Genomic DNA, 15,050 nt, shown 5'->3' with positions numbered 1-15,050 from the left:
ATGATAAACACAGATGACTACAGTATACACAACAGTGTCTCCAGTGGTATATACAAGTTTGCTTTTTGTGAATTACACAAAAACTTTATTTACCCTAACTCTTATTTTAAAGGATTAAATTCGGATCATTTGAGGAACTGAAAAAAAGATTGAATCTAAATGAAAAAGTGGATTTCTGGGAGTGTTCACAGCTGAAGAGCAGTTTGGGGTCTGTCCCTTTAAACTCTCCTCCTACATTACAAAAAAATCTCAAATACCAAACAATCAAATTGGAACGTGAAAGAAAGACAGGATGTTCATTCATTATAAAACTGTACATAGATACTTGACACACCTTTTTACACTTTCACATCTGGTTCAGACGTTCACGTTCTCCTCAGAATAAATGATCACCTCTTCGATCGGTTGATTTTTTCCTCTGGCGCCATCATCTGGCTGAAATTTGTCCAGCACTTCAGTTTATGACCTGAAAAACCACCGGGCTCAACGCTCCTTTAAAACAGCACAAACTCAACATTATGAGATCAAATCAAAATAATGCAACGTTATATTGTAAATAAATACTATTTATTGAAAATATTGCATGTAGTCAATCTAAAACAAAGACTTGTTTCTTTTATTAACAACATGAACTGAGGTTGACCACTCAGACTGGAGCCCTCATTATGGTTGGAATGAAAATCAAGTACAAGTCTGTGTCCAGTTTCCTTCGGAGGTCTGATTAATTAGCAGATAATTACCTTGAATGCCATTAAAGACGACGGCTAGCGCGGTGTTTAAGCATGCATACTTTAAAATTCCATAAAAGCACAGTCTCTTTTTAAAAAGTCCATTGCACTCTGCTGAGCCTCGGGATTACGCTGAGAAAAAAAAAACAAAGAAGAATTAAAAAACAAAAACATCACTAAACATCAACTGATGGGATTGCATTGCTTTGCATTGACACATCCCACACACTGACAACATCTTGGTCCAACGTGTTGTATGTAGTGACACCAGTGGTGAAAGTAAGTCAGTAAAAGCAGCTTTTAGAGTCCAAGCAAATGTCGTATTAGGTACATGTAGAAAAAGAACTGTACCTCCAAGCATTTCTTTAGCTTTAAATACTTAAAAGAGGGACGATTGGTTTAAAGTCTAACAGCTAATATCGTGTCCTGTTTTTAAATGAGTCCAGATTCTGTCTCCTGCTGTTCAAATGAACACACTTATCTATTCTAACTGCAGCTTCCTTATCAAATACATGCAGGCAATGATGCATTCACACGTTTAAAAAAATGAAGCATGGTTTTGTACTTTTTAGAGAAACTTATACATATTTATGATTATCAGGTATCTGAGGATTGTTGTAGTGCACAAATATCGAAAGGCTATAAAGATGAAACAAGCTAATATTTCTGAAATGACGACTTCTGTTTGCATCATCGCACAGTTCTGAGCCAAAAACCTGCTGCGCTGCAGTAACTTTAGGAATCGACTACATTTATTTTGGCGATCTCAGAGAAATGCCCTTAAAATTCCTGAATTTCCTGTTTGTTTTCTATATATTTTTATTTATGAATTGATTTTAGTTATGCTTCAGTTCGACTGCTGCATATTTATTCAAAGATTTTACATTAATTCATATGGCTGCAAATCTGAATGAAGAACAAACGTTTAGTGTTGACATGTTGGTGGATGAAGGTGGTATTTATTTTAATTCAACAGTCTCTAGCCCTTTAACTGTTGTGTGAATGTGTTTGCACAGGGCTCAGAGTTTACTTTCACCACTGAGTGCGTCTGGTATCATGGCTTGTGTTTGAGTTGAGTGTCAGGAAAGGTGAATGGCACAGAGAAGAATCTAACAGTATTTTCATACGTCTCAGAATTCTTCATCATTTGCATTGCGAGTCAAACGGAGCTCCCTCTGAAACAAGCGACCAACAGTTTCTAACCCCTGACCGGTCACTCTCCACCGTCCACCGGCCAAAGACGAGGACGAGTCTGGAGTTCCGTTTTTTGCCGGATCAGACCCCGAGTTTGTTGGCCTGCGTCAGCACCACCTTGAGTACGGGCATGAACGCTGATGTCTCGCTGAAGTTGCTGTTACTGACTATGTGAGTGTGGATGTTGAGGCCCTCCGTGTAGGACCGGGACTCTATGGTCCTGGCTATGTTGTGGAGTCCTCCTACGATGGCGGGAGAGAGCTGGAGAGCAGAGAAGCAGAAAGCGTAAGTCAGAAGTCAGAGCTCTCAGTTATTTTTGAAGGATGCGTGGACATGTTCGTTTTCATTTTCAGAGCGGGAGATTCTGCAGCCAGTTTTTCCTAAATCACATTTCTGCCCTGGGAGGAGCCAGAACGAGTTAAAGATGAGGCCGTGAACAGTCCTCAGGGTTGTTTTCAGTCTGGGTGGAGAGATCTGACTGTGAGGACTGGGTGGTGCCTGTTATTTTACATGCATGGTTGATGATCTGAGAAAGTGCTGAGTTGATTTTCATGGAGAGGAAGTGCTACTGATCTGTGATAAAAGACATATATGTACATTTACACATGTACAGTGTGGTTTCTTTTCTGCCCGTTTTCTGTATGTGACCTGTCCTTGAGTAAGTCCTTGAGTGAAGTCGGAAACTCACCGTCTGCTCTCTCAGTTTGTCATAAAGTGCTTCCAGACGTTTGTTGGCATCATCGAGCTTCCTCTTAGTTTGCTGAGAAAAGATAAAACAGAGTTCAGTTAAGCATCAACACACAATGATCCACCGAGTTAAAGCAGAGATAAGCTGTGTTGTTGTCCTCGTCAGGGAGTCTCACGGGGTCTGTAGCTACGGCCAAGCACTTCTGGATGAGCCCCTCGAACGTGATCTTCAGGACCATGTGCTCATCAGGGATCGGCTTCTTCATGATCTTCTCCGCTGGGATGGACTGCAGAGGCTGAACGGGTCAAACAGGGTAAGAATACTTCACAGTTATAAGCAGGTATAAGGACATTTCAGGTGTTTAATTAGTGTATTTGTCAGACATGAGCTCCTTATCACTGCAGAGCTTGTAGATAAATAAACATAAATGCAACTGAGTGAAACCAGCCATGGATGAGACCTGTTCACCTGTATGAGGTCTCCAGTAGGTGCTCCCGGTGCACCCTCCATACTGGTCTTGGGCATCGCAGGGTTCATGGCTGGAGGTGAGAGCTGCTGCTGGTGCATGCCTGAGTAGGGGACCTGGGCACCGTGCGCACCCTGGACCGTGGCCTGAGGGGCCCCAGAGGACACGGGCTGGGCCTGGGGGTCGGCGCCCAGCGGAGCCATGATGGGAGCAGTGATGGGGGCAGGAGGGGTGTAGTTCTCTGGAACGTGCTGAATAATGATAGACAGAATTTGTTTGAAACGTGCAACAACAGTTACACATGTGAACAGTGTGATGTGTCGTATGTTTACAGACACGATGCAGGTACGTAAGTCATTCAGCTGACTTACCTTCTTCTTTGGTGCTCGGCTCAGAGCTGGGGGGTCGTTCCAGCCGTTCTGAGGCCCTGCAGAAAAAAACCCAAAGTCCTAATGATTCACTCACCCTCACACGAACAGGGTACAGTCTGTTTTATCTGCTTTATGATCTGAAACGTGTTCATTTGTTAAGCTGCAGCTTTGATCATAAACTTGACAGATACTGTAATTAAACACCTCAAACCGAGCCCACTGATTGGCTGCCACACGTGGCTGATAAAACATTTTTATTCTGATTAAAATAATGTCTTTCATAATCATTTAACGATCAAAGTCATTTTCGCTGCAGCTTCAAATTTGTCTCAGCGATTCGGGAACAAGCAGTGAAAAAAATTAGTTTCAGCAAAGTTGGACTTTTTCAAATAAATGATTCAAGCGAGAATTAATCTGAAATATAATCATGATCACTCAGGTAATAACGTCTCTGTGCAGCGTCGGCAAAGCCTGATTACCTGTCGACCACAAATCTCTGAGCCAAACTGCATCTGTCATTCAGAATTTAGGGTTTCAGACATAAATATTTAACAAACAGATTCTGCTTATGTTCTGCATATAATTTTAAATTTTAACTTATTTTAAAAGACTATTAATGAAACCCTGTAAGAGTCTATAACTATTCCTACGGCACACTCCAGGCCTCATGTTAGTGTTGGTCTTACACCTTAAGGAGTTTAATGTTAAAGATGTTCCTGCTCTGATGCACCAGCTGCAGCTTTAAAACAACAACATGAATAAATTTACTCACTAAAACTGTAACTGCAGCAAATGAACTGGTGGTTAAACAGAGGAGACTGGAAGCATGTTCGAACGCAGAGGCTGAGTGAGTTTGTGAGGATGATCAGAGCCATGCAGACCTGTTCTCTGAGAGGCGGGGATCAGCCCGGGGTCAGGGTCGAGCTGTGTACCTGAGACTCCGCTCGATGGAGGAAGAGGAGGCATGTACGACACAGGAGATCCTGGCCCGCCATGCTGGAAAGACGCTCCGGAGGACGGAGGAGCGGGAAAGGACGAGGAAGAGGAGGAGGAGGCAGTGGGAAAGAAAGGCGGATGGGAGGGAGGAGAGGAGGACAGGCAGTGGCTGATGGGAGGTTGTCCAGGATAGAACGGAGGTACTGGCTGAGAGGGGATGGGCTGAGTGTACTGAGAGAGAAAGCCAGGGGGGTGAGGAGGGGAGGAGGGCTCTGCTGGAGGGGGAGGAGCAGCAGAGGAGGTGTACTGAAGAGGCTGATAGATAGGTGCCCCCCCAGCTCCAGGTGGGTACTGGTTGACCTGGGGGTAGGCTGGGGGTCACACAGGAAACAACAGATGCTGTTAGAGAAAAACTGTTGCATGTTATACAAACTGCATCATGCAACAGGAAACACACAGTAAAAAACACAAAGACTCGTTAGAGAACGTTTCATGCTAAAGTGCTTTACGTTTAGCTTGTAGGTCACAAAAGACTCAACAGGCAAAGAGATAAAAGTTATTCAACCCAGACTTTATCGTTTTGTTAGTGAGTGACACTGAGCACAGCAGCACGGAGGAGATCAGATACCAAAGAGCAAACATTTCCACAAGAAAATGTTTGCCTGCGTTTTAAAGACGAGAGGAGGAAGGTTGTGAGGCTCATGTGTCGCGTTCTGATGCAACCCTGTTTCCTGTGAACGTGCAGATGTTTGTCTAATGTACAAGATCATACGTAGTTCAGCTCCTTCTCCGCCGCACAGACTCTGAAAACCTTTTCACTGCTTTAAGTTTTCTAAATGTAAACGTGACCAACGTAAAACCTTCTCACTGGGTTACCACAAATTACCTGTGTATAAATGTCATTTTTAGGAAACAGGGTTGCTTGACGACAGCGTGTTTTACGCTCAGAGACGCTGCTTTTCTCGCCATATCAGAGATTATCTTCTAAACTCAATGACCCTGGTAGCAGCAGCAGAGCTAACTCTCCCGGCTTCAGTGGCCCGTTAAACACTTACGCTGGTACTGATGGGAGTACATGTACGCAGGAGTGGAGGAGGCCGGAGGTGCAGCGGCTGCGCCGGAGGCCGGCATCCCGTACATGGAGTTTGAAGGCTCCACCTGCAAAACACCACAAAAAGAAATGTGAAACCGTTCAAAATAAAAGACAGAGAACTGTTCACTGAGCTCTGCAGAAGAGGTTGGAGCCAGGCTTTTACCCCCGTGTGAGGACAGAAGACAGAGTGTGAGGACAGAGTTTAGTGTTGGAGACACAGGAAAGCTTCTGCTCTTTTGTGAGTGAGAAAATTCACAAATAAAATTCATATAACTGCTGCGGTTCAGTAGCATTTTGTTTGACAGCTAAGAACAGATTTAGAACGTGACGAGTCATGCAGTAAATCACGTTAATAATGGAGGTGCAGGAGAGTCAAACGGGAGACTGAATGGAGTGGATGAATCACAGCAGACGGAGAAAACAGTCGGCGATGGGCAGCTGCGGGGGAAGGCATTACCACAGACAGCACAGTAGCCAAAGAAGAGTTTAAGATTTCAGACGTTGCTTCGATCAGTGAAAACAGTTTCATCTGCGTGCACGAACATCAGCAAAGGTGTGTGTCGAGGTTGGATGGGTGGTCAGAACGTGTACCTGCTGGTCTGAGGCGTTGCCTACTTGAAGAGGAGGAGGGACATTGGGGAGGGCTGTGGGAGTTTGGTTACTCCAGGAGGTGACAGTGGAGGCAGCCCTCACCTGAAGCACACAGAGACACACGGCACATACCAATGATGGCCGCAGCACGGGGAGGGAAAACACCAAACAACACCACGACGCATGAGCATTGGACCAGCGGACACGAGAGAGGACGTAATAAGAGCCAGGGTTCAAATAACAGGAACCGAAAAACAAAACATGAAAACAAAGTTTGTAAAGTCCTTTTCTCCCAAGCACCAGTGGAATAAACACACAGCACATTTATCATTAATATCCGGTGCTCAGCATGTAATTTAAACCCTGGCTACAATGGAATTCCAGTCAATGAAGCGACTACAACACAACAGCAAACTGCAACGAGAACTTCACCAGGTGGTTAGTTGGTGTGGAGATGTGGAAAAGAGCGATCAGAGCTCAGGTTTAATAAACACCCGACTTAAATCTGAGTGAATCCTGATGTCTAACGGTTAAAAATCTGAACATAAAAACTCCAGAATCCACGTGTTACAACAATACGAACACACAAAAGTCATGCAGACGCCATTTCTCACAACTAAAGGTATAAAAGAACAATGTGTGCACACAGTTTTTCCTACATGTGTCTGCAGGTGATTAAATACAAAGGTGAGAGACGAAACCTCAGAGTAAAACACTGTTTGTTCAGATTTCTTGCCAGTTTCACTGATGTGTATTAGTCGGCAGTCTCAGCACGCATGTCAGGAAAGGCTGAGAGATTTAGCATGTGAAGACTGATCTGTGCAATCACTCAGTAAATCCCATTAATCACTGGAGCGGGGAAAAGTATTGATATGTGAACACCTGATAAAAGGCAGAGCTAAGTTTCATCTACGACCATTTGATGAGCTCAGATTTGCAAAATCACATGAATTATTGTTTATTATTTATTATTTCTGGCAAACTTTTTTAGTTTTAGACTGTTTTATTTTGATTTTTATTCATATTCTTAGCTGTTTGTGTTGCATTTTAAATCTGACAAAACACTAAACTTTATGCGTCTGGTTCCTGGTTTCACAGATATTATGAATAAAATCATTTCAAAGCGAAGAACAGTTAAAAAGAATAATAATAATAATAATAATAATAATAAATAAGAGGAACATACTGGCTGGTAATACTGCGGCTGTGCAGGGGCAGAGGCAGGTGTGAGCATGGGAACCGGAGCCGCCGCCGTGGGCTGAGGGACCATGGCGGGCTGCACCGGGGTGAAGGGATGCCGGGGCAGGGCCGAGCCATGCCGAGCCTGAGGGGCAGGCTGCTGAGACCGAGCTCTCTGGGTTTGCACTGGAGCTGCAGGAGCCACCGCCTGCTGCCCCAGAGCCCGACTGAGACGGTCACGAAGCTGCTGTACGGCAACCTGCAGGGGACAAAACAGGACAGGTACATTTGAACTGTGTAAACTCTAAGTTACATCTTTTTTTATTAAGTTCTAGTGCAACTGCAGTTTGTGTTACATACCTGGTTGGTGTTGTCAGGCAGGTAGGCGATGGCAGTGGACAGACTGCCCTGCGAGGCCAGCAGGCTGGCGTACTGGCTCATCTTCTCAGCCAGCAGGATGCCAATAGCAGCGGGACCAGAGCGCTGGGTCTGCTCCACTGCACGACGCAGCACCACCACCTTCTCCACCAGATCCTGAGGGACAGAAACACGGGGAAACATTTGGAAACTTTGAAAATGGATGTGATGTACGTGGTTATTTACATATAAAGCAGGTTAATGTCAGGTCTGAACGGGGCCTTAGATACAGAGCTGGTGTCACTCTCTCAACACACCTGGAGGGAGAGAGGACAGTGTCCGTCCTGAGCTCTGGTCCAACAAGACACGAGTTTCTCCACGTTACCAGCACAGATGTAGCACAGACAGGCCTGAGCCTGCAGCTGAGCGTCCTCTGCTGCTTCCAGTCTGCCCCCGAGGAGGTCTAACAAACAGAGACGTTCACTTAGAGGGAATAAGTTGATGGCTGAGAGACAGAAGGCAGCTGACCCCTGATGTAACCCTGACCCCTGATATCAAACAACAAAACACATGTGAACCAACCACAGAGGGAGGAGAACTCCTCAGGCTGAGCGTAGGTCATGACGGCAGCTAGAGCCTCCCTCCAGTTCTGCAGGTCGCACGTCTTCAGGATGTCATGCCAGTCTTTCATCACCACTGCACTGATCAGCTGCAGGAAAACAAAAACACAGTTATATCACTGACAACGAACCCGCACTTCATAAAACCTCAGAAACTGTTACACACCTTTGTTATCTTGCTGTGTGTTTTCGTGAAATATTTCTTCTGGGTTTTCTCCAAGAGTTCGGCCCCGCCGGCGATGGCCAGGATGATGCTGTCTGCCATCCGGTTGTCATGGAGACAGAGGTCCACAGCTCCCTCGAAGTCTCCGGTCAGCAGAGCCTGTGTGATCAGCCCGTCCACATCTTGCAGGGAAACAAAAAGGTGTAAATGTTCTACAATAATCAAACACTACAGCCACAGATCTTAAACACGGACACAGCTGGTACCTTGACTGATGCTGAGACTGACGCCTCCTGCAGGGGTTGGAGCTGGGGCTGGGACCGGAGTGGGCTCCTGAACTGGAGCTGAGGTCTCAGCTGGACTGGACTCCTCCTCCACCGGTGCAGCCACCTCCTGAAACAACAGGGAAACATCTCATGATCATGAACACACTAAAAATACACCAGTGTGTGTGTGTGGGCACACAATGAACCCCAACAAGTAATCAGATAATAAAACAATAATACATTCTAAACAATAATTACTGGTTTGGGTTTGTTGTGTATTTTTTATATTATTAGGCAACTTTTTTTTTTAACCAACCACTTCAGAGAGACGGATGAGGACATGAGAAAAGCTCCTGTTTTATTCTTTGTCCTCTGTCCAATGGTTTATTTCAGTCTGGACTAAAGTTGTGGACTGAACAACCAAGAATCTGTCTCCCACAGCAAGAAAAGTAAAACTAATAGAAACAACCCGATTATACGGTTTGTCACATTTAAAAGGCCCCTACACAGGTGTCAGGTGTCTGGCCCTGTACCCACGCGTGAATACTGCCCACTCACAATGCACTTAACACTCACTGGATGTGCATCAATATCCCAGTATACAGAGCTAAGTGTATCCCACAATCCATCAGTCTACTGCTGCACTCAAGTCCAGTTGCTGGAGGTAATGAGTCCATTAGCTGGTTTCAGGGACCGACAATAATCAACAAACATGAAGCGGCTGAAGTGTGTGACAGAATATTATTATTCTTGTACAAATGCAGTTGTGGCAGAAGCTCCACCGCCAGTTTTCTATACATGATGGGTGATAGTGATGTATCACCCATCATGTAAACATACAGATTAAATATCATATACTCTATAATCATAAGTACCTGTGCAAACCAGCTGTGTTTACTTTTGTGTCTATCAGATGAGTTCAACAGTCATTTAGAAGTCAGACCAGAAGACAGACAGCATCTAAACATGAATATAAATATTAAATGATGAAGTTATACCTCCTCTAATGGGATCTCCTCCCCCTCCCCCTCCTCCTCAGCCTCCCCCTCTGGGAGAACCTGGTCCATAATTTCTTCCGGCTCACTGAGAAGAACATCGTCCTCTGGATGTTCTGCCTCTGGCTCTTCAGCCTCTGGTTCAGGAGCGGCGTCAGGTTCAAGCGTGTCAGCCGGCTGAAGGTTCGCCGCAGCGATCATGTCGAACGCCGCCTCAGGATTGTCAGCGGGCAGCACGAGGCTGAGGCCTGGTAAAGGCTGCAGGACGGCGGGAGCAGGCTCCTCCACCTGAGTAATGAAGGAGAGACAGAGATGAAAACTGAATTTCAATTTTAAAGTAAAGCAGAGGACGGAGGAGGCTGAGATGAACACACACAGGGATCATTGGGGGAAAGTCAAATGTGTTCGACAGTGTGTGCAAATTATTCCAGCTTCATCTGAGCAGTTTCAAAAAGTGAAGCTATATTTGTAGAAGTGACGCGAGGCGTCATTGCAACACTTCCTTATTACAAAACACGAGAGAGACAGTTTACAGCAGCTCAGCTAAGAACTGAGGCACTAATTACTGCCGGTCGCTCATTGTGGTTGTTCTGTCAGTGAAAGAATGTGTGCGGCACAGTTAGCAAGAACAAATGTGGCGTGGTGAGGTAATGGGCAATTTACAGGCATCTCAATGAGCTGGGAATAGTCTGTAGCTGCTAAATGCTCCTCTCTGAGTCTGTCTGCTGTTTGCTGCTGAGCAGGTAGTGAACAGCGTCTTTTCAGAGCTTCTCCTCTGAAAACAGCTTCCTGCTGCAGCTGAAAACAACATTATGAGACGGTGAGAGTGAATCAGAGCAGTACCCACCCCCCCAAGATAAAACCACAACCTGTTGTTTTGAAACCTCTGTTTTTACATAAACAAACGTACCTTCAGAGGGTCCGCAGGCTTCTCCTCCAGTGCTGCTGAAATCTGACAACAGATGGACACATGAATTACAAGATGTGCTGAAAGATCAAAGTGTCAAACCAGCATCACATGAATAAACATCTCACCTTTAAGGCTAACTCCTCTTTGTTGTAGCCCAGAAGCTCCAGGAACTTGTTGCGGATATCGCTTTCAAAATTAGCCTGAAAACACAAAAACTGTCACATAAACTTAAAGAGTGATGGTACTATTATTTATTGAACACTGCACTGTATATTTTCAAGTTTATTCTGACTTTTTAGAGCAGGCTTTTCTAAGAATTTCATACCTTGAGGAAAGACCAAACAGTCTTTTCAAACTCGTTCTCAGCTGCATCAACCTTTTCCTGGCAGAAATCCACGAAGCTGCCCGCGCTCAGAGTGGCCTGCAGCTGATCGGAGCGCTTCAAAAAGGCTGTTTCTGTAACAACCTGACTGATATGTACAACGTGTGACGTGGGCTGCTGAGGCTGCTGAGCGTTCGGCTTTCCGTTCTCCAGAGACACCAGCTTCCCACCAAACTACGAGTGAACCAAAGCCAAGAGAATGTGAGTGTTTCTGATGCTGAAATGCTAACACTGGTGAAAGCTAAAGGAATGGGACTCACGGCAAACGAGGCTCCAACAGGTCTGCGGATCCACTTGGGTGGCTTCTTCAGGGGGTTTACTGTGGCTGGAGGGGCGGCGGTCTGGGGCAGCTGCAGAGGGGGCAACGTTTGCCCGGTGCCGAAAGGATCCATGTTTCCAAACGAGTTGCTAATCTGTAACAGGCACCCAGAGAGAAGTTAGACACGAACTAAGATGCCTGAAAACAAATGATCTGTCCGTCCTCAGGTCAGCTTATTTACACAGTCGCCCTCTGTTTACAGCACATAACCTTACCTGGTCGGCGTGTCTCTGGCTCTGCGCCTGGCTGCTGCCTCCCATGATGGAATAGATGTCGATGTGTCCGTCAAAGCCCGCAGCCGACAGCACCGCGGGGTTCCTGGGGCACCACTGGACGTCAAAGCACCACTGGCTGCTGGTGGGCAACTCGTACAGCACCTGAAGAGTCAAGCAGGAAATTTATTTAGAGGACAACAGCAGAACAGTTGTTTCTTCATCAGGTCTTCATCAGTCCATGTCTAAATGACATTTACGCTTTTACCTCTGCTGTGTTGGGATTCCAGCACAGGATCCGGTTGTCCTTCCCACAGCTCAGGAGCAGCTCGGGATCAGCCAAGCTCCAGGCGATGGACAGGATCCCTCTGCACAGAAAGACCAGTTCAATTATGGCTTAAAAAGCAACATGATTTAAGAAATCCACTGAAAATATCACAAACCACATCCTTTAAAACCGCAAAGGAAGATGAAAGTTTGGTATTTTTTGGAACTAAATTTAATAGATGCATTTACCGTGAGTGATTCTCAAGAATCTTGAGAGGAGAGGTAGCAAAACGTAAGTCCCACATCTGGATCACTGGCATCCGATCGTCCTCTGAGGCCAAGACCAGCTGAGTGGCCACTTCTGGGTTCCAAGCCAGTCCAGAGCAATGCATCTAAAACCAAAGACAGGCACACAAACGTTTTTGATAGTGAGAAAATAAAACACTTTTCTTTAGTCCTAGTTTGTAAGACTTCATCTTACTGCAGGAAGAACAACGTACTCTGTTGCTGTGGTCGCTGACTTTAATAATGAGGTCATTCTTGCGAAGGTCCCACACCGAGGCTCGGCCGCTCGGGCTGGCAGAGGCCAGGATGTGTTGGACCTGTCTGTTCCACGACACGCAGCTGATGTCCTCCAGGGGCTTTAAGACAAAACCATGAGCTTTTATTGCCACACAAACTGCTAAAATCATTACTTCTATGCATCTGATGATACAGATGATGTCTTAATTAAAAGTAAAGTGTGGCTGACAGATGTTAAAATCTACCTGAGTTTTAGGTCCTGGTGTCATAGGAGAACCAAAGTTGTTCATGTCCCAGATATAGATTTCAGACTCATTCCCACCTGATGCAACCAGGTTTGTCTGCAATGAACAGAAAACAAAACACAACCTGAGGAACAGCAGCAGGTTACATGCACATGACATTCAATTCATAGACGCTGGATCTAATGGATCATACCTGAAACGGGTTGACATCGAGAGCTCTCACTGGCCCCGTGTGCCTGTCGCTCTCAGCGATGATCACATCGCTCTCTCCAGCGATGATCTTTGCAGGGTCGTACAGGATGACGTTGCCGTTCTCACCTCCGGCGATGAGGACACCGGACGGGTGACCTTCTGCGTCCATCCCATACGGACCCCACACCAGCTTGTGGTATCTGTGGCCAGAAAAGAAAAAAACACATGCCTGATGAACAGCAGCACAATAAAAAAAATAGAAACTTCTGGAGCAAGAACCATTGGCAGATTTATTTACTCATTTCATCTTCCTAGAAAAAAAGTCTAACTAAATATCTTTGGTTTCTGGACTCAACAGATTCATAGATAATAAAAATATTTTTTTAGTTGCAGGCCTAAAACAGCCAACATGAAAAACACAGCCAGCAGTTTTTAGTACCTGTGAGTGGAGGAGAAGCTGCCACATGACTTCATGTCCAGAGCTGGCTCAGCCAAGTCCAGCTCGAAAAACTCCAAGGACGCATTGGTGCTGAAGGAGGCATCCAGCTGCTGGGCTGATGTTCCTGCAAGAAGGGGTCAGTCGATGAATCGATTAGACAATCAACAGAAAATGTTGTGATACCTGATGATTACAGGTTCTGTAATACTGGTACTGTTCCTTTTACCCGTGCTACACTGAAGTAAAATGATTATCTTGGGGTTTTGAATTACTGCTCAGATAAAACAATCATTGACAAAATTATATAAAGTGCTAAAGTCAAAACACCAGACAGCAGCAGCAGCAGGTCTGTGCTGGTCCGTGTTACATGCTCGTACCTGTAGCCAGGTAGATGGGGTGGTGCTGAGCAGGACTCCAGCTCTGGATGGCCGTGCGGTTGATCTCTTTGAGTTTCATTCTGGAGAACGACAAGTGCAGATTTTGAACGATCATGCTGTAATTACAGTGATTACAGATGTATTTTGTGTGGCTTTGAGCCTATATTGGTGGGCTCTGCACTGGGTTTATGGATCAAAGGACATGTTCACATTTTTTCAGAGAAATTCTCAGTGCTAGTTCTTGCTAAAATCACAGATAAAAACATACTATTATTTCATTTAAAAAATAAATGTCTTTTAATACCATATATAGTCTTTTTTGCAAACCTACATAACTGCTTGCTTAGACCTGCAGATACCCAGGATATTAATGCTTTATGCAGCTCTGCAGAAACTGAGTAGTTTTTACATTCACAGGTTAACATCGGTACATACAGTGAGCTAGCAGTAAGCTAGCAACCTCAGGAGTGACACAAATACACAGAAACGTGTTGTCACCTTTTGTACATGGTACTGTATGTACTAGCACAGATACAGGGGGACAGATAGATAGCCAGTTAGCTGCCTGTGCAGAATACAACAGTGAGGACAGTTACACACACAGGGATCTTATTACTCCACTAAAGCGGCTTACCTTCACTCCTTTGCTTCTTCTTACATGAACGCTCACATAAAATAGGTGACAAACACAGAACAAGTTCCCCTTTCGTTTCTGCTCGAGGATTAACGGCTGTGAAAACACAAGAAGAAGAGGCTACCGGGTCCCGGCTGCGGACTGCAGACGGATTTCCACGTCCTCACTGGTCTCCATCAACGTGGCACTGAGTAACTGTCTCCTCCTACCACGAAGAAGAACAACAGCTTCCGGGGGACGTCCCGATGCCAGCTAGCATCATGCTAACAATGCTAACGTCCACGTTCATTAAACAAAGAGCTGGTTTTTTTAAAATCCTCTTCAAACTTATTAGAAAATCGCCCGAAACATCCCTGATTTTGTTTAAAAATATAGGTACTATGGCATTTCATACTATTTTCTTGTATTGAGTCCTTTTATTCATTTTTGCAAAGCCAAAACTCAGTTGTAATTATTTTTTTCTTTTTCTGTCTTTTATATTATTGTTAGGTTATTTAAATTTCAAATTGCGACAGCAACAGCACAAAAACAAAGAAAAAACAACTTAAGGTTACAGTTTCATAATTTTTTTTAAACTGGTAAGAGAATGCATAATACAAGTAGAACATTCTACATTTATAAGGATTAAATATGTAACAACTGTGTTCAGTTTAATTTGTTGTTAATGTAATTTTATGTTGAAGTATTTCTTGTATATATATATATATGCAATTATTCTAAATCGCCAGCAGTGGAAGACGTTTTCAGAGTACTGCTAAGTAGCAATACCACAGTGTAGAAATACTATTACAGATAGTCATTTGTTCGGAATTTTACATTGCAGGAGTGTAAAACGACATCAAACAGAATAAAAGGAAGTAGCTATCCCACTGCCACCCAAGTCAATACACCCATTATAAACAGG

General features: G+C 44.7%; 1 protein-coding gene across 4 annotated transcripts; it reads right to left on the bottom strand.

The window, feature by feature from the left end:
* Positions 1-533: 533 nt before the first annotated feature.
* On the bottom strand, positions 534-14,322 carry sec31a (SEC31 homolog A, COPII coat complex component). 4 transcript variants are annotated; one of them, XM_041058932.1, is made up of 28 exons: positions 14,147-14,322; positions 13,513-13,592; positions 13,136-13,259; positions 12,698-12,896; positions 12,505-12,600; positions 12,238-12,378; positions 11,987-12,129; positions 11,739-11,838; positions 11,474-11,635; positions 11,200-11,352; positions 10,883-11,113; positions 10,683-10,757; positions 10,558-10,599; positions 9,651-9,935; positions 8,653-8,779; positions 8,390-8,568; positions 8,186-8,312; positions 7,921-8,066; positions 7,607-7,780; positions 7,254-7,505; positions 6,068-6,169; positions 5,439-5,541; positions 4,329-4,754; positions 3,448-3,503; positions 3,079-3,327; positions 2,786-2,905; positions 2,611-2,682; positions 534-2,183 (listed from the first exon to the last, which is right to left on the bottom strand). In XM_041058932.1, the coding sequence occupies exons 2-28, from the start codon at positions 13,589-13,591 to the stop codon at positions 2,004-2,006; spliced, it is 4,143 nt and encodes a 1,380-aa protein (XP_040914866.1). In that variant the 5' UTR covers position 13,592; positions 14,147-14,322; the 3' UTR covers positions 534-2,003. The 4 variants fall into 4 exon arrangements, with proteins under 4 accessions (XP_040914866.1, XP_040914867.1, XP_040914869.1 ...); XM_041058933.1 differs by having other exon boundaries at positions 4,380-4,754; XM_041058935.1 differs by lacking the exon at positions 4,329-4,754.
* Between the last annotated feature and the right edge of the window lie 728 nt (positions 14,323-15,050).

Source organism: Toxotes jaculatrix, chromosome 16 (genome assembly GCF_017976425.1).
Source record: "Toxotes jaculatrix isolate fToxJac2 chromosome 16, fToxJac2.pri, whole genome shotgun sequence".
In the NCBI taxonomy this organism is placed as follows: Eukaryota; Metazoa; Chordata; class Actinopteri; family Toxotidae; genus Toxotes; species Toxotes jaculatrix.
This window is presented reverse-complemented; position numbering and strand designations above follow the sequence as displayed.

Coding starts and splice junctions, on each gene's coding strand:
- sec31a (XM_041058932.1), bottom strand. CDS start 13,591: ATGAAACTCAAAGAGATCAACCGCACGGCCATCCAGAGCTGGAGTCCT. Junction 10,758..10,882: donor CTGTTTGGTCTTTCCTCAAG/GTATGAAATTCT, acceptor TTGTGTTTTCAG/GCTAATTTTGAAAGCGATAT. Junction 8,067..8,185: donor GGAGTTCTCCTCCCTCTGTG/GTTGGTTCACAT, acceptor TCTGTTTGTTAG/ACCTCCTCGGGGGCAGACTG.